Source organism: Malaclemys terrapin, chromosome 2, assembly GCF_027887155.1.
Source record: "Malaclemys terrapin pileata isolate rMalTer1 chromosome 2, rMalTer1.hap1, whole genome shotgun sequence".
Lineage (NCBI taxonomy): Eukaryota > Metazoa > Chordata > Testudines > Emydidae > Malaclemys > Malaclemys terrapin.
Window position 1 is genome coordinate 38,901,366 of NC_071506.1, and position 22,233 is coordinate 38,923,598.

The following is a 22,233-nucleotide window of genomic DNA, read 5'->3' on the forward strand; positions in this document are numbered from 1 at the left end:
GCCAGGATGGTGTTTTCAGGAAGAACGTCAATGCACTGTAGTTTCCTCAGGAAGTCAGTGGTGTCTCGAAGATAGCTGGGAGTGCTGGTAGCATAGGGTCTGAGGAGAGTGTCCAAATAGCCAGATAATCCTGCTGTCAGAGTACCAATGCCTGAGATGATGGGGCGTCCAGGGTTTCCGGGTTTATGGATCTTGGGTAGCAGATAGAATACCCCTGGTCGGGGTTCTGGGGGTGTGTCCATGTAGATTTGTTCCCGTACTGTAGCTGGGAGTTTCTTGAGCAGATGGTGTAGTTTCTTTTGGTATTCCTCAGTAGGATCAGAGGATAGTGGCCTGTAGAATGTGGTCTTGGAGAGTTGCCTGGCAGCCTCCTGTTCATAATCTGACCTGTTCATTATGACTACAGCACCTCCTTTGTCAGCCCCTTTGATGATAATGTCAGAGTTGTTTCTGAGGCTGTGGATGGCATTGCGTTCTGTAATGCCATCCACAGCCTCAGAAACAACTCTGACATTATCATCAAAGGGGCTGACAAAGGAGGTGCTGTAGTCATAATGAACAGGTCAGATTATGAACAGGAGGCTGCCAGGCAACTCTCCAAGACCACATTCTACAGGCCACTATCCTCTGATCCTACTGAGGAATACCAAAAGAAACTACACCATCTGCTCAAGAAACTCCCAGCTACAGTACGGGAACAAATCTACATGGACACACCCCCAGAACCCCGACCAGGGGTATTCTATCTGCTACCCAAGATCCATAAACCCGGAAACCCTGGACGCCCCATCATCTCAGGCATTGGTACTCTGACAGCAGGATTATCTGGCTATTTGGACACTCTCCTCAGACCCTATGCTACCAGCACTCCCAGCTATCTTCGAGACACCACTGACTTCCTGAGGAAACTACAGTGCATTGACGTTCTTCCTGAAAACACCATCCTAGCCACCATGGATGTAGAAGCACTTTATACCAATATTCCACATGAGGATGGACTACAAGCTGTCAGGAACAGTATCCCTGATGAGGCCACAGCAAGCCTGGTGGCTGAGCTTTGTGACTTTGTCCTCACCCACAACCACTTCAGATTTGGGGACAACTTATACCTTCAAGTCAGTGGCACTGCTATGGGTACCCGCATGGCCCCACAGTATGCCAACATTTTTATGGCTGACTTAGAACAACGCTTCCTCAGCTCTCGTCCCCTAGTGCCCCTCCTCTACTTGCGCTACATTGATGACATCTTCATCATATGGACCCACGGAAAGGAGGCCCTTGAAGAATTCCACCTGGACTTCAACAATTTCCACCCCACCATCAACCTCAGCCTGGACCAGTCCACACAAGAGATCCACTTCCTGGACACTACAGTACAAATAAGTGATGGTCACATAAACACCACCCTATACCGGAAACCTACTGACCGCTATACGTACCTACATGCCTCCAGCTTCCATCCAAGACACATCATACGATCCATTGTCTACAGCCAAGCCCTAAGATACAACCGAATTTGCTCCAACCCCTCAGACAGAGACAAACACCTACAAGATCTTTATCAAGCATTCGTAAAACTACAATACCCACCTGGGGAAGTGAGGAAACAGATTGACAGAGCAAGACGGGTACCCAGAAATCACCTACTACAGGACAGGCCCAACAAGGACAATAACAGAACACCACTGGCCATCACATACAGCCCCCAGCTAAAACCTCTCCAGCGCATTATCCACGACCTACAACCTATCCTGGAAAATGATCCCTCACTCTCACAGACCTTGGGAGGCAGGCCAGTCCTTGCTTACAGACAACCCCCCAACCTGAAGCAAATACTCACCAGCAACTACACACCACACCACAGAAACACCAACCCAGGAACCTATCCCTGTAGCAAACCTCGTTGCCTACTCTGTCCCCATGTCTACTCTGGCAACAGCATCAGAGGACCCAACCACATCAGCCACACCATCAGGGGCTCATTCACCTGCACATCCACTAATGTCATATATGCCATCATGTGCCAGCAATGCCCCTCTGCCATGTACATTGGCCAAACCGGACAGTCCCTCCGCAAAAGAATAAATGGACACAAATCGGACATCAGGAATGGTAACATACACAAGCCAGTAAGTGAACACTTCAATCTCCCTGGTCATTCTATCACAGATTTAAAAGTCACTGTCATTGAACAAAAAAACTTCAGAAACAGACTTCAAAGAGAAACAGCAGAACTAAAATTCATTTGCAAATTCAACACCATTAATCTGGGCTTGAATAGGGATTGGGAGTGGCTGGCTCACTACAGAAGCAGCTTTTCCTCTCCTGGAATTGACACCTCCTCATCTATTATTGGGAGTGGACTACATCCACCCTGATTGAATTGGCCTTGTCAACACTGGTTAACCACTTGTGAAGTAACTCCCTGCTCTCCATGTGTCTGTATATAATGCCTGCATCTGTAGCTTTCACTCTATGCATCCGAAGAAGTGAGGTTTATACTCACGAAAGCTTATGCCCAAATAAATCTGTTAGTCTTTAAGGTGCCACCAGACTCTTTGTTGTTTTTGTAGATACAGACTAACACGGCTACCCCCTGATACTTAGTAAAATTAATGTTTCAAAAGACAGGAAACCAACTATGATACCTTATAAATGAATAACCAGCAGACATTATTACTACTCCTCCCCCATTCTGTTCCTACCCCTTCATCATTACTTTCAGTGGACCTTCTTCTTTCTCCTCCCTCTATCTTTTTGGTGTTCCCCAGGGATCTGTCCATGATTATCCCTTATACTCACTCAGAGTGGCCTCATCTACTTCCGTAGTCTTTCATCACTTCACTGCTGATAACACTCAGATACGCCTGCCCATTCCTGACTCCTCTCCATTTGCTATGGTTTGTATATCATCTTTCTGGACATCCTCTTGGCAAAAACTGAACTGCTTTCTTTTCTCCAATCCCTCTTCATTGTCTTTGAGAAACCACACTCTACACTGGGGAAGAACCTCCATTCTGGGACCCACAAAGCTATGCATGCACTGAATATGGATTGAACAAGTTCAAGAGAAATTTGAAAAATTTTGTTGTTTTGCTTAAAAAAATTGTCTTTGAGCTTGGACAAACAGACCTTTTTAAGTACAAACACTTCAAAATGAGCTGTGAGCACTTGCTCCTGGCCACCATACCAACTTCCTTCACTCTGAAGCATAATCCTTTGGCTGTTCTAATATCATCATTCTGTTTTGCAGATGACTAAATAGGCATTTTAGAAGTAAAACAAAGTTTTCATATGTTTTAAAACTTCAAAATTAACCACAGGAGTTCCAGAATACTATATGCAGCTGTGGTGTAATTGGTCCTATGGGCCACAGTAAAATCCTAAGGTGCTTTTCCCACCAGTCTGTCACAGCACTCTCAGATCCATGCAAAACTTGATAAGAGTGAAGATAGAGCTTGAACTATGCTGTGCTTTTGTCACTTTGTCTCTCCTCTTTTCCCTATCTAGTATTCTAATGCCTATTTATCTATCTCTATCATTTTCATGTATACAGTTATTACAGTGGTGTTGTAGCTGTGTTGGTCCCAAGATATTAGAGAGACAAGTGGGTGAGGTAATATCTTTTATTGGACCAACTTCAGTTGGGGGGAGACAAGTTTTTGAAAGATATTACCTCACCCTCTTGTGTCTCTAATCATTTTCATGTTGTTTTCAAAAAGATTTAATCCTGATCTCATTTACAGTTTAGAAATAAAAGCATAAAAAGTCAGAGTAAACAAACAAACAAACAAACCCTTTCTCAATAAATACCAACCATTTCATCTCTTCACTTTCTCTGCTGTACCTCTTTTCAATCTGTTTTCAGGTATTTCCAAACTTTAGATTCTCAAATATATTCACATTCTACCCTCAGTTACACGTATACAACACAATAGAAGTCAATAGAGTTACAAGAGCGACAAATGAGGGTAGATGCTGCTTGAATCATAGAATAATGAAAGTACACATTGTAACATGCTCATTCATGAGAAAATAAATTCATCTCAGTATGAATTTCAAAAGCATTGTATATTAGCCATTATAATGCAAATACGTGGAATGCAACAAAACTGTGATGACTAATTCATTCATAGGAATTAAGAGATCTCTTTTTAAATTTTAAATACCAAGCAAATGCATTTATGCTGTATCTACTATTATATCCTGAATTTAACCCACAGCAAAGTCCCCCATCTCATGCTGGACTCATTATGATCCAGAATTGAACAAGATCCTTAAAGTCCAGTCCACTGGAAGCAATTTTAGCAGATGAGCCAAATGGAAGTCTCCCAATGGGGAATCCAGGAGTAACTGTGTTAAACCTGTTTCAGCTGTCTCTTTTGCATATTTTACAGTCCACATTATGGACAAATCAGCTGAAATGAGTTATTCTACAAATGCAGTTGTTTTCCCTTACAGAAGCAAAAAACCCATTTAGGAGCCAATAGAAAAAATTCTACTTTGTCCTTCCCTAACTTAGAAATGTCTAAACTGCTTTATTCAAACTTTGTAAAAATACAAACAAAGGAAACAAAAAAACCCCAAACCCAAAGGTTCCTAGCCTAAGAACTTGAATGCCAAGTCTCCTCCTGGAGTTATTTTCTATGGCCATATAATAAGGAATTCAAAAATGGAATTTCTAAGGAAAATAGACACACAAAAGACCTATGCAATAATTACAGTGTAACAATAATACAAATAACAGTTTCAAATGTACAATTCAAAACTCTATTTCATAGAAAATATTTACAATGCAAAGTAAAAACAGAGAAAAAATACTTTGATCAGGCATACTGTAGATTGTATCCCCAATGTTTTTTGTCCGAAAGACACAAAGTTTTGAATTATTTCCTTACCTACTGGCCATATTCCATTCAAGCGCTGGGTTTTGAGAATTTCTTTCACTCTCTGTCAGCACACCTCCTTTACTATTGTCCTTCTCTGGTTTCAGCTGATCCCACTGTGCAGTACCAATGTTGACAGATTGCAGATCTATTTGGTATTGTCTGTCTTCAACCTCTGATCCAGGGTCTCGAAGAATTCCCAAATTCAGTGCTCTCCTATCATGATAGAAAGATTTGTGCGAGTTAGAGAGAGAAAGTTGCCACTCTGTTAAGTGCTATAAATATGGTCTAAATACTGACGATCATGATCAGCAACCTCAATGGATATTTTCCCACAGTAAGTTAGGAGGGCTCAATTCTGCCACTCTTATGTTGAGTGATACCGTATCATAGGCTGAGCCATTGAAATCAGTGGGAAGTCATTCCATTGATTTCAATGCACTTTGGATTGGGCTTGTATGAGAAGCCCCACTGGAAACAGTGGAAATAAATATGAGTAAGGATGGCAGAATCAAGCTCTCTATAAGGACTTCAGGATATGATCCTATAGCAAGAAGATATATTAAGTGTATACTTAATTATTTAAACTTTTAAAAGGCTATACAGAACTAGAAGCTTATAAAAAAGGGAAGCTGGGATTTTCCAAGGAGTCCAAAGAAGTAAGGTACCCAAATCCCATGGAAAGTGTTAGGTGCTTAACTTCCTTAGGCCCCTTTGAAAATTCCAGCCACAGTGTTTTGTAAATATACTATCAAAGTCACCCAAAAGTGTTCTGCAACCAGAATTCAGGAGAGTATTATAAGAAACTCCACTATGAGCTAATCTGTTCAAATTTAGCACATCCATGAAAGAATAAAAGTAGTAAGGACATTTCAAAATGTATTTTGTTAATTTATGTTGACACATTTAGTTTTAACCATTCACAGCACTCGCTATAAGTCCCTAAAGGTACAAGTAAAATTTCCATAATATGCCTTCTTGTATAAAAATAATTTAATCATAGTAATATGAGATTTCATTAAAACATTTTGTTATTAAAAGTTTGCTGACAAATGAGGAAACAAAGAGCAACATTTTGAGCAAATTATTTAATGTGTAGCTAATGCAAGGTTCTGCGGCATTGTATTTTTCAGTTTATTATTCAGTACTTTAAAGACATGTAAAGAAACCCATGTTCAGCAACACATTCAAGAGTTTTCTGAACCAGGGGAGGCAGCTGAGACAATTATGAAGACAATACAATTGTTATCAGAGGATTACTGTACTACCAATTGTCTTGAGACTTCTGCTAAAGATCAGTGGAGAATCTTTAGAGGAATCAGCTTGCCCACTCTATCTTGAAACTATACAGAGTAATGGAAGCTGTTCATTTAATAATGTAATAAAAAGGTGTAACTGAATTTAATACTAGTTTTAAAATACATCAGAAAATAAGGTGAATTGGATATTCCTACAATTTTCTGTTAAAAGGCACGATTCCAATTTGTAATCTCTTCTTCATGAATTTACCCATTACATATTTTAAGCTGGAGCTTCCCATTCACATATAGTTTCTGATCTTCGCATACAACTGATCAATTTTACAAAAATATTTAATCATTGGTGTTAAGAAACTAAAGTTTTACACACACACAGAGGACAAAACATGTGTGTCTATATGTAGAGTCACATGAATGGTCATAGGGCCTATTGTTTTGAACAAATCATTTATGATTATGCAATGCAGTGGCACTGTGCAGTAGTCCTATATTTTTCTTCAAAACTTAAGCAAAAATATACTGCATACAATCTATGTCGCCAGAGATAAATATGCTGTGATCTTTAAAACTCAGAGTGCTCTTGTCAACCCTCTCTCCTGAGAAGTCTAGTCCATAACAACTATGATGTAATTTATTTCCCTTGCAAGGCACAGTTTCATGGATATATGTACAGTGATTCATATTACAAATTACCAAGTGACATTAGGTCAGATGATAACTTGATTATTTGCTTTGTTTAATCCAAATAAAGACTGGAGCTTATATTTTGGGAAATATTAGCCAAAATAAAAGCAGCAAGAGACACATCCTGTGAAATCCATGTGTTTAGATTTCTCTAAAAATATAAATACAACATATGGTAATTTAGTTTACTGGCATAGTGAAATCCTTCTTCTCCCCTCCTCCACAATCCAATTCCAAAAAGCACATTTTTCAATCATTATTTTTACCGCCAGAGACAACAGATAAAAAACATTTGCGCTCTATATTTCCAACCAAGAGGTTAAAAGAAATGAAAAATGCAAAAAGGAGCAAAAAGGAAGTACAATACAATACGTTGTTTTAATTATCTTTCACTTATATACATTTATAGACAGATTTAAACAAAAATAAATTATTTCTCACACATTTTTTCTGCTTTTGCTACTACTGTCTATTTATAGAGGACTATTAAGCAACACACTTGTGCTTTAGCTAAAATTTATCTTTATTACTTCACATCTGAAAGATTCTATGCAGCTGCAAGTATAAGATCTAAAAATTTAATGAAGATTTGACATGCTTGGGCTAAAAGCCATTTTTATTTCGATTGTCCTTCATTCTAAAACACTCACTAGATAAATTAGATGCATAAGTGAGAAAACAGAGTAGAAAGAACACAAGGCAACATCTGAAGGAAGTTTGATACTAAAAGGGGTTCTCCGCAAAAATCACGTCCCCTGTACACCTCATATAGGATCAGAATATATTTATTTTCTTGCTTTCCAAATTGCTTCCTTAGTTTATTATTATAAAGTGAGAAAACCTTAGGATTAGACCATGCCTGTGCTGCAGAGGGGAAAACAGGAAGGAGGTTGAAGAAAACTTTCTCCCTTTTGCAGTGCAAGCAGGAGGACAGGATCTTTTCCCAACAGTTAAGAAAGCAGAAGGAAAGGGAATTCAAGATGTGGTCTGTTGATTAGGTAGCATGTTCAGCCCCTCAATCGGAGGCAGTTGGTATCATACAACAGCTAAGAGTGCAGTTACTTCTTTTCAGAGAAGGAGTAAACTTAGGGTGACCAGATGTCCTGATTTTATAGGGACAGTCCCGATTTTTGGAGCTTTTTCTTACATAAGCACCTATTACCCCCCACCTCCTGTCCTGATTTTTCACACTTGCTATCTGGTCACCCTAAGTAAACTACACCCAGCATTGCATCTCCCAAGTTTGTGCTGCACAATCATATGCTGGCCAACAGGATTATTGGAGCAATAGATGCATTCTGAAAGTGTCCCTGGCAACTCCTCATTGTGCTGGCCAAGGTGAATTTGTCCCTTATTTTGTGTTATGACTAGATGTACTTATCTCAATATAAATAAAAATTAACTAACTTCCTGGCATTTATCTCCTGGTGCAATGAACAGGCATGACTACTATTCATAGAATCAAACAAGCTAGAGATAGACAAGACCCATTGGACAACCAGTCCGTTCCACAGTCAATACAAAATTGTTCCCATGCTGCCTTTTTTCGGGTATTTCATTCAATTCAGTTTTAAAAGTCTTAAGCAATGAGGTTTGTACCACTTCCCATAGGAGACTATTCCACACCCTAATATATCTCACTATCATGCTGATACTCAAGCTACATTTTCTCTGTCTTAATTGCATCCTATTACCCCTAGTAATACCCCATGTAACAACCTAAATAATTCCTTTCCATACTTCATGTGTGCACCTTTGAAATATTAGTAGATTCTTATGTTTCTGCAACCCTCCCAATTTTTCACCTCTTAACAGTTCCATACAAATGCCATTCTTTTAAAACTCAGTTCTCACACTGTAAATCAATCCTTCCAGCCTCTACTTTTGTTACTTTTCTCTGAACCCCTCCAGATGATTAATAACTTTCTGTTAAGGTGGGGCCCAGACGCATATATAATATCCCAGATGTGTTCAGACCAGAACTACAATATAAAACACTGCATGCTCACCCTATTTCATGGCATGGTGCCTTTGTGTATGCAGCCCTAATTTTGTTAGTTTTTTTGCTGTCATATCACACTGTAAACTAATGTGTAACTTTCTGTCAACCATCATCATCTTGAGAGGTGTCTCAGTATTTCAGCTTTCTAGGCACTTTCTTCTCAATGAGTATGTATGCTTAGGGTTATTTTTCCCCAGGGTTGCTAGCTTGTATTGCTTTGCATGATGGGTTATTTAAGGGTTCTTTTCAAAACATATATGCACAGTACTCCATTCTTGTAGCTGAGAAAGCCTAATCTGCTTATGCAAAGAATGAGTCCAAAAGCAGGTTTGCAATTGCTTTTGCAAACCAGTTATGAAAGTAAGTCATGCAAATGATGCGAGTTGAGATACCTAACCTTTGCTACTACTAAAACAGTACAACCACATGAGGTGTACTTTCAAGGACTTTTATAAAAGAATCAGAAGAACTAACACATTAATGGTTGGTTACATTTTGCAAATGACTGATTACCAATCTGAAATTGAATTGCGTCAGTTTACACTAAGAGGGAAAAAATAGCTTCCAATTTTTCCAACTAATTGTATACATACACACATACTATAAAATAAAAACTCATGGGTTTCTCTGTCAATTACTTACATGAATAACACCCTGATTTTATTCAGTATACTTCCTGAATGGACCAGAATAAGTTAAAATGTATACAATTGACCTTGTTTTGAAAATACAGGGTTCCAAATTCTATGAACTTTGCACCCTTTTTTCATTTTGCTGCTTTTGAAACCCTTCTAGCAACTGAAATCAGGAAAAAGGGTAAGCCAAGATTCATATGACTTCCGTACCCCTAGCATAAAAGCTGCTTCACCAGCTGAAATTCAATGTAGATGTTATAATTGTCATTGTTTTGCCCTTCCGAAAATAACTCCACCATCCCATTTGAACTGCTCAGCTGGTGGTGTACGAGGATAAACTAAAGCCTATGATAGTTGGTCAATAATACAGTAAAATCATAAGAAACCAAAGACGACCTTAAGCATGTAACAGGAAACATAGATTTAATGTTTTTCTTTTTAAATTGATTTAGTCTGGGTCAAGCCTTATGTATGTTTATACAAGGAACAGCTCATGTTGAACCAGTTACTACTTGCTGCTGAATAGGCATAATTCTGAGACCCATGGTAAAGAAGTTACTTACGCACCGGTGAGATGAACAAAATGCTAAATAAACCAGAGAAAATGGCATTTTAAAATTAATATAAATTAATATAAACTATGTTGTGATTTTCAAATATTTAACAATAATCAAAGTCACTGTCAGTCAATGTTTAAATGGATATAGCCACATATTTCTTTTCTTTCCCAAATCTATTTGGTTCAAACCACAAACACTGAAGACAGTGTTTTGAAGGTGACAGCGTCTCCCTATCCTAAATCCAAAAGAAAGAGACTTCCAGTACATGTAGGTCAGACTGTTCCCTTTGCTTCTATGGGTGGTGGATGTGAACTCCTTTTAGATCTGGTGTTTCACTCCTCAACTTAACCCACATAGCTCATCCCAGATGCAGTGTTGAAACCCTGATCTATGAGTGGGGAATGGTTGAATCAGGGTAGGGGACAGCCATAGAGTGGGTCTCTGTGGTACTGTACTCCTTGAACTCCCCATTTTCTCTCTTTCAACTCCATGGTGATTCCATGGCTTTGTTATTGATTACTGGGCCAGAGATCCCCCTATGTGTTATGAAACCTCGCCTAGGGGGAGATTCTGAAAGCAACAGTTGATGGTCCCATGGCTCCCACGAAGAAGTTGGGGAGGGTAGACAGGCAGTGTGGCAAATGCAAGGCATCATTCCTTGGGATAGTACTGATCTTGGAGAATACACATGTTCTATGAACAAAACACCATGCCAGAAAACTCCTTACTCAATGGACCATATCAAGGAAACTAAGAAAAAAAGCTAATTATTATTGTTATTATTTATTTGTATTACTGTAGTGCTTCAGACCCCACTATGCTAAGCACTGTACAAACACAGAACAAAAACAGTCCCTGCCCCAAAGAGCTTACCATCTAAGTATAAAACGAGACACACCAGCTGGATACAGACAAACGGGGGGAGTACAATGAAATAATGAGACAATATTGGTCAGCATGACAGACAGTACTCTCACTGCACCAGCTGCCTAATTATTGCCAATTTTTTAGTAGGCATCATAGCAAAGGAGATTTTTTTGAGGAGGGATTTGAAGCAGGATAATGATGTGGATGTTTACGGAGAGCTCCTCCTACGCATACAGGACAGCATGGGAGAAAACATGAAGGTGCTTGTTGGAAAATGTATTGAGTGTGTGGAGATTGTTAACTGAGCTGACATTTCAAAAGTGAATGAGAAATAAAAGGTAGGGTGGGAACAGGCTGTGAAGGGCCTTGAAAATGAACACCAGTAACTGATATTTTGATACAATAGAGAAGGGGAAGCCAGTGGAGGGACATGGTCAAAGTGACAGGCTAAGAAAATGATCGTTGCAACAGCATTCTGAATAAACATGAGAGGGAATAGATTGTGTTTGTCAAAACCAGATAGGAGGATGTTGCAGTATTTGAGAGGCCAGATGATAAGAGCTTGGACAAGACTTTTAGCTATGTGGATGGACAGGAAAGGCTTAGCAATGTTATGTAGACTAATTGGCAAGAGTTAGACATAGCCTGGATGTCATGACCAGGAGAGAGATCCGACTTGAAGATGACACCTAAATTATGGGCTTGAGTGACAGGCAGGATGATGGTATGGTCCACAGTGATTGGGAAGGTAGGCAGTGGGGGAAGGGCTTGGAGGGTAGATTAAGATTGTTTTTATGCTATACACTTTTTGGGGGCAAGGACAATCTACTACCCTGTGTTTTCCCAGTTGGCCCCGTTCTTAGCTGGTCCTTAGGCAGTACCAAAATAAATATTAATAAAATAATGAATAGTAATAATAATAATAATAATTCTGTTTTAGCCATGTTGTGTTTGAGTGGATGGCTAGACATCTATGAGGAGGTATCAGAGAGAGAGGCTGAGATTTTAGTTTGGACAGGAGACAGGTCTGAAGTAGAGACACAGATCTGTGAATCATCCACATAGAGAAGGTGGTTGCATTTGCATTTGTGGGTAAGATTACCCAGAGATAAAGTGTCAAGGGAGAAGAGAAGGGGAGCAAAGACAGAACTTGTTGGAAAACCCCCTACAAATACATGAAGCGACAAGGGGGGTAAGGAGGAACTTCCAAAAGACATGCCGAAGGAGAGATTAGATAGATAAGAGGACAACCAGGAGAAGACAGGCTCACAGAAGCCAAGGGAAGACAAGATTTCAAGAAGAGTGGGTGTTGAAGGTGGCTGACAGGTCAAAAAAGGATGAGGATGGAGTCCTGCTTCTGTGCTTTCACTAAGAAGAGACTTCTGTGAGAGAAATGGAACGCAAGGGGCAGAAGCTGCACTGGAGAGGGTCTAAAATGTAACTGAAGGAGAGGAACTCAAGACAGTGTTTGTAGACAGCACATTCAATGAAATTACAAATGAAAGGGAGATGAACCAGTAGTTGGAGAGACAAGTGGATCAAAGGTGGGATTTTTAAAAATGGGAGAGGCTAAAGCATGCTCCTATTGTGTGGGGAAAGAAACAGACGACAGTGAGAGGTTAAGGAGAAGACTAAGGGAGGAGATGAGAGTGGGTGTGAGGGAGATCAGGAACTGGGATGGTTGAATGAAAAGGTGAGAATGAGGAAATGTGCAGCTAAGGGGCTAGATGGGTTAACACATGGAAGCTGGTCACCAAGGATGAGATTGTGCAGAGAGGAAGAGGTAGAGCCAGGCAACAAAATCAGAGAGGAAGGCTGAGAGGGATGAGTGGGGTGAATGGTAGATGACATAAACATGGAGGGAGAGAGGAGAGAAGAGTCAGATGCAGTGGTGTTCAAAAGAAAAGAAATGGTAGGACTGGCAGTGTCAGCAGTTGGAAGCAGCAGAAATGGGAGAGGAGGACCCCAACATCCCCACCACAGTCTGATCCAGGGTGGGGACTGTGAGGGTATGTCTATCCTTACTCTGCCCTCACAATAGGTTCCACACTATTAACAGGGACTAAAAGGGTGCAGAGGGGGCAAATCAGAGGGGAGGGATGGGCTGAATTTTTCAGGGAGGCGAACTGTATGCACAGGGGTCAAACAGGTGGAGGTCAAGAAAGGAGAGAGGCAGCTATGTAAAATGGATGGGGTTAAGCAAGGGATATAGGTGCTGCCAGAAAGTGGCAGACAGGGGAAATCCCAGGATAGGGAGGGGCAGAGAGGATAACTGTTACCCCAAATGCAGTGAGCAATCTGCAGTGTTTGCAAAATTAGGATGTAGGTGGCTTTTTCTGCCCCTCCCCCAAGATGGCACATCTCAGCATCCACTTCTCAGAGCTAGAAGAGAGGGGTAAGGAGTGGGGTGAGGGAGACAGGGGAGGACACATTAGGGGAATTTCCTTGAGGGCTGAGGTTCCAAACCATGATACAGAAGTTCCCAAAATACCTGGAGTAAAAATTACAATAGCTGATTTTCAAATATCAGTAATGTCTCTTTTTTCATTTTATTATTATTCTTAGTTATTGCATGAGCATGGCAAAAATCAATTTTGTTTGTGAGTACTGCTTATGCAGAGTACCAAGAAATAACAAAAGCAGTAATTTTAGTTTCATCCATCATCCTGAGTTTAATGATTACATTTAAGAATCCTGAACAAAATAATTGTTAGCAATACCTCACAACTTAATTGATGATGGATGCCGTCATTGCCAGAAGTAGAAGAAAGATTCAAGCATTCCAAGTGAATGTTCAACAACTAAGACAATTCTGCACAATAATACATGTATTTAAAACTCCCTGGACACATATCTACATGATACCCTATATTGTAATAGGCCCTGTCAATACTATGCATTTTTTGAAGTCCTTAAATACAAAATGTACATAATCCATACTTTAAACAGTCCTGAAATCCTCACTGTAATCTCTCTAAAAAGTGATTGCCATCCATTGTCTACTCTCACGCAGTTCTGTGAGGGATTTGTCTCATTTTATAATAATGAAATGTAAGCTTGCCCAAGGACAAAAATGTATGGGTGCTCCACAACCCGCTCTCCTCTCCTCTACTTCGGAGTTCTTGTCCATGACTTTGCAGTAGAGAAGAACTGAGGGGGATTAGCCTGTGTGCCCTGACTAGCCTTGTGGCAGGGTATGAGGAGAAACAGCACATGTGCGGGCAGAACGGACACTGCTACTGAAGTTCTCCAATCAGCTGTGCAGAGATGCAAGCACACCTTCAGTGGCGCACCAATAGGGGGACACTTCTAGAAGAACTGTAGTTATTGCACAAGGTGAGTAACTACTTCTTCACTGACAATACTGTACACAACATAGTTGGTGTATCAGGAAAATACTAAAGGTAGGTTCTGACCAGTGCAAGAAGGTTTGTTGATCAAAGTACCTGGTGTTAACCAAGAACCAAGCTCCCTATTCAAAGGTGGATTTTAAATAGATGAGCTCTCCCGAATGCTTAACAATCCAGGCTTTGATACCAATTTGCTAAAAATACGGGGACCAGATTGCACAAAATAAAATTATCATCCAACCAGGTCTTAGTAACACCCAATAGTCCCCTCCCCCCACTAAAAATCATATTAAAGACAGGAAATGGTATAGTCACATCACAGACTGGCACTGATCATCAGCATTTTGCATGATGTCCTAATACACCCTAATCCCATAGTCAATACATCCTTTGATCCAAAAGTATCAAAGGCTATGGTGTCTCCAGTGTCCCTCCACTTGAGTCATCTAGAGGTCTTTACAACCTTTATATTATCTGATCCTCTCCCTTTTCTTAGAAACCTCCCCACAGAGTCACTTGACTTTCATGGCAACACTACATGTGAACAGAAAGAGGCAAAGGCCACAGGGTTCACAGGAACTAGCATGGCCCTTTCCAGCATTAATTTAAAAGACAACAAAATGTTAATGGAGAATGTTTAGATTATAGATTTTTTTTAAAAAAGTTTTTAACTACATCAGTCATTTGAAACAATAAAGAATAACCAGAAATGAATTTTATTTACAACTCATTGGTGTATGTTTCAGTCACTGTTTGCCATTTATTTTCAACATACTAATTGCAAAAGTAATCCATCTCACAGTTGGTTTATATGTCTATTCAAGAAGTTATAAACACCACAAAATGATTATACAATTATAAATGTGACCCTGGATGACTACATAAATTATCCATTGTGAATTCAATTAATAACTTTTATATCAATTTTAGTATTCTAGTGTATCTACTATACTTTATGGAAAAGTTTAGAAATGGTAGATTAAGGATATTTTCATATTATTATTTGTGTTCATTGAGCTGGCACAGATCACCTTTTGAGAATGAGGTTTTCTTTTACATAGGTCCTGCAAGTCAAAACTGAAATTGAAGCCAGGTGTCTCAACTTGTTGTTTCACTGATGTTGCTTCTGCTAGAATGGGTATCTGCTGTGACAGCAGTTTCCTGTGAAACACCAGGAGACACAGGACATCTCCTGCTACACCCAGAGAAATTATTTTGCTAAATGTGGTGTATGGACCATGAATAATACCAGATAAGAGGAAATGTAGTTGTCATTGTTAAAATAAATGAATTAATTTAAAGGTGAAAAACAAGCTAAAATAAAAAATGAGTTAAAATGTCCTTATTAACACAGTGAGAAGCACTGAGCAAATAAATACATTTTACTGTACCTTGTTTATAATACACAGAGGTCCCTAGAGTGTCAGAATTCTGGCAGTACTGACTAACTCACTGCCGTTGGCAGTACTGGGAGGGACTCGGAAGTTGTCCATACCAGTTGCTCTGGTGCTGGATGAGGCCTAGATGACAGTACCGATGTAGAATCATGTACCTGAAATGCCTTCTTAGTGGAAATGCCTTATTCCTGTCCTTGTCCCCTGGTACCGTTGATTTAGTGCCCATGCCCACTGGGTCTAGACACTTGTCAAAGGTACACACCGTTCTGGACTTCCATGAGCCAGGGGTACTGGACTGCGAAGATGTCAGTGCAAAAGGTACCGAGGATACCAAACGTGCCAGAGAACGATTGTGGGTATCTTGGTGGTCACTCTGGGGACTTCCCACTCCCTTTTTTCAATGATTTATTGGAAAGGTGAGCAGCTTGTTTCTTCGACCCACAACCTTTAGATGTTGAGGCTTGTGGGGAAGACTCACATCTGCCAGGTGACTCATGGTGCGGGTCTGGAGAGGGTTGGAGAGCCGCCTCCATGAAATTTATCTTCTGTCTGAGCTCTCTATCCTTATGAAACCAGGACCTGAGTTGCTTGTAGAGACCATACTTTTGTTGAATGTGGCCTTCCCTGAGGCAGCAAATGCACCGGGAGTGCTTGTCTGCGACAGGGATTACCTCTCTGCAAAAGAAGCACTTCTTGAAGCCCAGTGGACTGGGCATACCATACTGGGGGAAGGGTTCCCAACAAGGAAAAAAGCTGGGGAAAATTAAGTCTTTTAAAAAAAATTTAAGGAGAAAAAAGAAAATGGGAAAAAACTACAACTATAACTACGATAAGTACTAAGAGGTTAACTAACTATAGAAATGCAAAATTGAAAGCAATCATCATAACAGACTGCGACTAGCTCTGTCTCTAGCCAGAGGCAGTTAGGAAGAGACTGAGGGGGGGGTTAGCCTGCGCGTGATCGTGATTAGCCTCATGGCAGGGCATGAGGAGAGACAGCGTGTGTATGGACACTGCTACTGAAGGTCTTTGATCAACAGCACAGGGACGCAAGCACATCTACAGTGGAGTACCCATAGGGACACTACTCAAAGAAGAAAGTTTTTAAGCAGTCCATCTTACCCAAGAAACTAATATGTCTGGAAGTGCTTATTCTAACTGACTTTAGGTTAGGTATAGGATGAATTCAGACACATTTCCATATATCTGATTATGCGGTCACAGAAATTTAAATGTATATTTGCGTATATTTTAATATGTGCTTTCTGAGCATTGCTGTGTGCAAATTTGAGGTGTAATAGGGCATTTGAAATTGAAGTGAGATTCAGCATGCTTTCTCCAGCTTGTGGGGGTACACAGTTATAGCACTGAGGTGGGAAAAAGTTGCAGGGGGGTTTGGTGGAATTGTCACTGGATGACTGTGCAGGTTTGGCAGATGGGAGGGGATAAGAGTCATTTATATGAACCGCACATATAGATGGACACATTGAAATCTAAACTGTATATTCACACCAAACTATTCTGACACTGATTGCCATACTCCCTTTAGAACATGAAAAATGTGAAATAGAAGGCCAGGGGTGCTGCATGAGAAAGCATCAAAGTAAGATCATCTTAATACTTCCCTTGGTGCTATTGTATCACTCTATCAGGGTGCATATTTATAAAGACAACAGGGCACTTGTTGAGATAGTGATTGTTAGCTTCACAACCATCAGCCAGAAACTTCATTAAAAAAAAGTAAGTTTAGAGTCTGCAGAAATGCAGAAAATAACACTGATTGTAAAAAGCAACAGAGAGTCCTGAGTCATGTACATGCATCTGACGAAGTGGGTATTCACCCACGAAAGCTTATGCTCCAATACATCTGTTAGTCTTAAAGGTGCCACAGGACACTCTGTTGCTTTTTACAGATCCAGACTAATACGGCTACCCCTCTGATACTAATTGATTGGATATCCTGGGTGCACTGATCTCCATCTTCTATAGCTATGAGTTAAAACACTAACTTAACTTTTGCTAAAGACTCAACATTATATATATCAACATGGTTAAAAACAGCTGTCAATATACTATGTCAAAAAGGATAGGGAGTTGGAAGAATTCTAATATGCGATAGTATGTTGTATTAGTATAATAATACTCTATTATATGCTCCACAACTACAGAATAACATTAGTATTGCCATATCTGCTGATGTAATACTTTAAAATCTTGTATTTGAATCATAAAGCTTCACAAATACCGATCAGGTATTTGGGAGTCCATGTGGCTAACCAGTTATATGTGCATGTTTGATTTACAAAAAGACAATGCATACTATTGTGATAGGCCCTACAGAAATAGCTAAGATAGCTAGATAAACAGTATATATAATAGTTTGCAATATATATAACTTTGAATAGTTTTATTTTCATATTACAAATGTGTGTGTTTTAAGAAAATTATAATATAGGAAAATGCCAAGCTAGGTCTTAAAATCTAAGGTCCTAAATGTACAGTATTGTCAAGATTACTGTTGTACCTGAAACAACTTTTAGATCATTTACTGCCTTAACTTCCCCACTTCCCTTTCCTCCACATTTAGAAACAAAATGTATATATATATAAGGATTTGAGAGATTAGTGTCTCAAAACAAAACATGGCAGAGGAACTTCTAAAGAGCATTATTATCAGATAACAAATTTACAGAGTTCAAAATAAGAGTTTCAAAATAAAAGGCAGACCAGGAACTCTTACAATAACCAAATTTCTAATAAAATGACCTGTACTGTATTCAAGTACTGGCAGTGGAAGAAATCCTTGACACCTTAGCAGCTGTGTATGGGTAACGGCACTGAAAATAAAATTTATGTACTGAGAAATGATGAGATCAAGCAGTTTTTAAAGGGTGTTTCAAGCACTACTCTTGCCCAGCTGGTGCAGTCCATTTTTTCCCATACAATTGTTCTGAAAGGTGTTTCTTCAGAACAGAAATATTTACAAGATAGATAAAAAACTCATTTACTCCGAGGGACTGTTTTCAGATGAAAGCTTGTGCATTATAAACTAATTATCTGGTTATACCGAAAGGACAATATCTTTTCTATCATGGTCCCCAGCTAACCCATTGCTTGGATCTTACCATCCCAACCCGCCCTTGAATGAGGGTTAAGGTAGGCTATAAGGAAAGGGGGATTGGCTCGCCGTGCCACTCATAGGAGCCCCAAATCCCTTCTCTCCCCCATTCTGCTCCTTTAACAAGCATCTCCTTTACCAAGCCATTTAACTGGTCACTGTATACTTCCCCTGTGGAGCACTTGCACTGGACATCTGCCTCACACTTACATAATGTCTTGCGACATCATAGTCTAACTCCCTTTCCTACTCAACATAACAAAGCCCCCCCGAACCCGCTGTGGGGAAGGTGGGAAAAAACACTACTCAACCTTGACCAATCTGGTGGTGAGGGAAAAATTCCTTCCCAACCCCACGATAAAGGAAAAGCTAGTGCAGTGCCCAGAGCGAGTCCTGACCAAACCTGGCATTTTTTTTGCCTCTTCCAAGGGGAAGGAAGGTAGATGCTACTCCGTCTGATCCAGGTAGGGTTACCACCTGGTCAGCATTTGACCAGCCTGGATGATTTATTTCTATGGATTTGCCAGTTGTCAAAAAAATAATTTAATCTGCCATTTTTTTTACGTTGGTCTAAAGATTTGCATTATCATCACAATACACCAGGATATCTAATGGTAAAAGTTTCTGTGTCCAGCTAAAGATGCTGCAGTGTTCCCACTTCCACAGATGTAAGCAATAACAGATCCAAACTGTTGAAAATAAAGCAGCTGTCTGCCCACCAACATGCAAGTGAACCACATGTGTGTGAGAAAGGGTGTGAGTCACGCGAGAGTGAGGAGATGTGCAAGGCATATTAAATAATGGAAGAACAGGGTGATGGTGCGAGTGATCCTACTACACTCCCCCCCAATAAAAGCTCACATCAGAAACTGTACATTCAGTGGCTAAACACAACAGACTACAAAGACTAACAGGCAAAAATGTGCTGATAAAACAAACACCTGTTTGTTATCAGTGATGTTATCAATTTTATCTATATGTGTTATCTCTCAAGATACTATAAGTGGCTGTTGAAGGGGGAGTTGTGGAGTTATCTTTTGGCTGGGACTGCAGCCGGCTTGCCTTGTATGTGGGGTGGGGGGATATTGGGGTCTTTTGCATTTCAAAGGTGGTAATCCTAGGTCTGGAGAAAAGAGCTTCTCCCGCCATGTTTGCCCTTTATCAACTTCCCAGCCCTTCCGGTCCCTGGGGGATGATCAGCATAACCATACTGACCCACTCTAGGTTTGCAGCAGCTTCTGTGCTTCTCTCTCATCCCTCCCCTCCCACTCCACTGTAAAGCGCTATACCCCTACCCTGACAAGCTGGACAATGCCCCTACCCCTTGCTTAAGGTATGGTGCTGTCATTGGTCCAACAAAAGGTATAATTAACTATTTTGTGACCTTTTCTTGATCAATTCCATCAGCCATTGTGGTGGAATCATCAGTAACCATTTACCTTTCAATTGCATATCTTTTTCACAGGAAAAATTTTCATAGAAAAGGTAAAAAAAAAAAAAAAAGAGAGGAAAGATGGTTTTATGGTAAATGCATAGGAGCAGAAGTCAGGAGATCTGCATTCACTTCTTGAGGTTGTCATAGCATGCATTCTGCTAATAATCCTCCCTATGGAACTGAGCGTGCTGTCCTGGTTACAACACAGAAGTAGAAATCAGGAGACCCATATTTCATTCCTGTTCTCCCATTGTGACCTTTGTCTGTCAGTTTATTCATATGTACGATGGAGATAATATTTTTCTACCTTACAGTACTTCATTCATTAATTCTTTTTAAAGCACCATCCTCTGATGGAGTGAAAAGGTATTGTATTATATATAGAAGTTAAAGCACTGCAATATATTCAATATACTGTTTAATTATTTTAATTACTCTGACTTTGGGACTCACTATGGTGCATCTTTAAGGAAATAAACAAAATATTAATTACAGTAGTGGTGGCAGGTGGGTGCCACTGTAATATTCATATAGGAAGATCAAATTGAACTGGACCACACCAAGGTCAGAATTGGTCGCACTGCATTCATCATATAAAAGCCACTGAACACATGAAAGGAATTACAGTGGATCACACATCAAACATTTTGGCCTTGTGCTTACTTCCTCTAGGAAATGCTCTACATATACTGTGAGGTGACCAGACTTTTAAAAGTAGTCCCTTGTTCCAAAAACTCTGTGTACAATAATTTCCCACAAATAAGCAGAAGAACTTTTACATTACAGTTGTCTTCTACAGCCATAACGGGAACACAGAAATGACCCAATGATGACAAGGTACAGTGTGGTAACTATACAGTATAATTTTAGACTAACTGTAAAAAAGTATAAAATAAAACTTAAGACGGCTGATGCTTTCAGATATCCAGATAGGTGTAATTTGTTGTTAATTATTTGTATCTTTATTGTTTAAATTCCTCAACAAAAATTACAGTCTGAAAGAATCTGAACATTTAGAGATTAGTTTTTCATTTTTACACTGAGCAATGTTTAGACAGCTTGAGGAATCTTGATATATTTTTGAAGCGTTCACCAAAATGTGGAGAGCATAGTGTAAATGTACAGTTGGCAGACCATAAACGTGATAAATATGCATAACTCCAAATGAAGGTCTGAGTGATATTTTTGGATGACAAAACATTTCCACAAGAAACAAGTGGAATACAATTTCTGTTTAAAGGTTCAGTGAGAAAGAAAAAAACTTGGAGGGGTTAGGTGGGGAGATAAGGGAGAATTGGTGAAAAACAAGATGCAAAAACAAATGAAATTCTTTACTCTTTTGTTTTACAGTGGAAATAATTGTGTCTCATAATTTAACATTGTTTGGCAGGAATAGGACACTAAGTTTTGACTTTCCCAAACATTTCATAAATACTTGGCTTACCACAAAGCTGAGACAAATAACCTTGTGATTCTACATTGTTTTTATCCTGTGTTTTCTTTTGTATTTACTGGTTATATCATGTAGTTTAGTGGTACAATACCTCAGTCTTATCAGGTGTTCTATAAATTCACCTGGAAAAACTGAGGTTGAGTTTCACTGAACACAGGCTTCATGTTCCTTATATGGAACTTATTTAAACAGCATGGTGAGCAATATAAAAGATATACTGTCAATAGTGTGTTTGATAACCTGATGTGGGACAGGAGTTCTTTTCACTGTTGTGTCAGTTTATCAAACCCTGGAAGCCCCTGCAGAGTCCCATTGCCCCTGCACCTGGAACCCCCTTCCCAATGAGCCGCTGTGCATCCAGATCCCCCACACCTACACCCCACACTGAGCTGCCTGCACCCAGATTGTCCCACACAGAATCCTCCCACCCCATACCTGGATCCCCCCACACTGACCCCCTCCACACTTGGATCCTGCCTGGTTGAGTCTGCCTAACTCACACCGGGTGCACCAGGTGCAAAGGGGCAGGGCCCTGGAGTGTTTCTGGGGCGGGCCCAGGCCATGTGCTGTGTCAGGGTCAGGTGCAA

The 22,233-nt window shown here is 40.0% G+C and overlaps 1 protein-coding gene across 5 annotated transcripts in view; it reads right to left on the reverse strand.

Annotated features, from left to right (window-relative positions):
• Positions 1–22,233, reverse strand: part of VPS13B (vacuolar protein sorting 13 homolog B) — a 960,935-nt gene that overhangs the window by 309,054 nt on the left and 629,648 nt on the right. For all 5 annotated transcript variants that reach the window (XM_054017509.1, XM_054017507.1, XM_054017510.1 and 2 more), the window contains exon 31: positions 4,899–5,102. In XM_054017509.1, the coding sequence (XP_053873484.1) occupies positions 4,899–5,102 (204 nt within the window). The remainder of the gene's footprint in view (positions 1–4,898; positions 5,103–22,233) is intronic.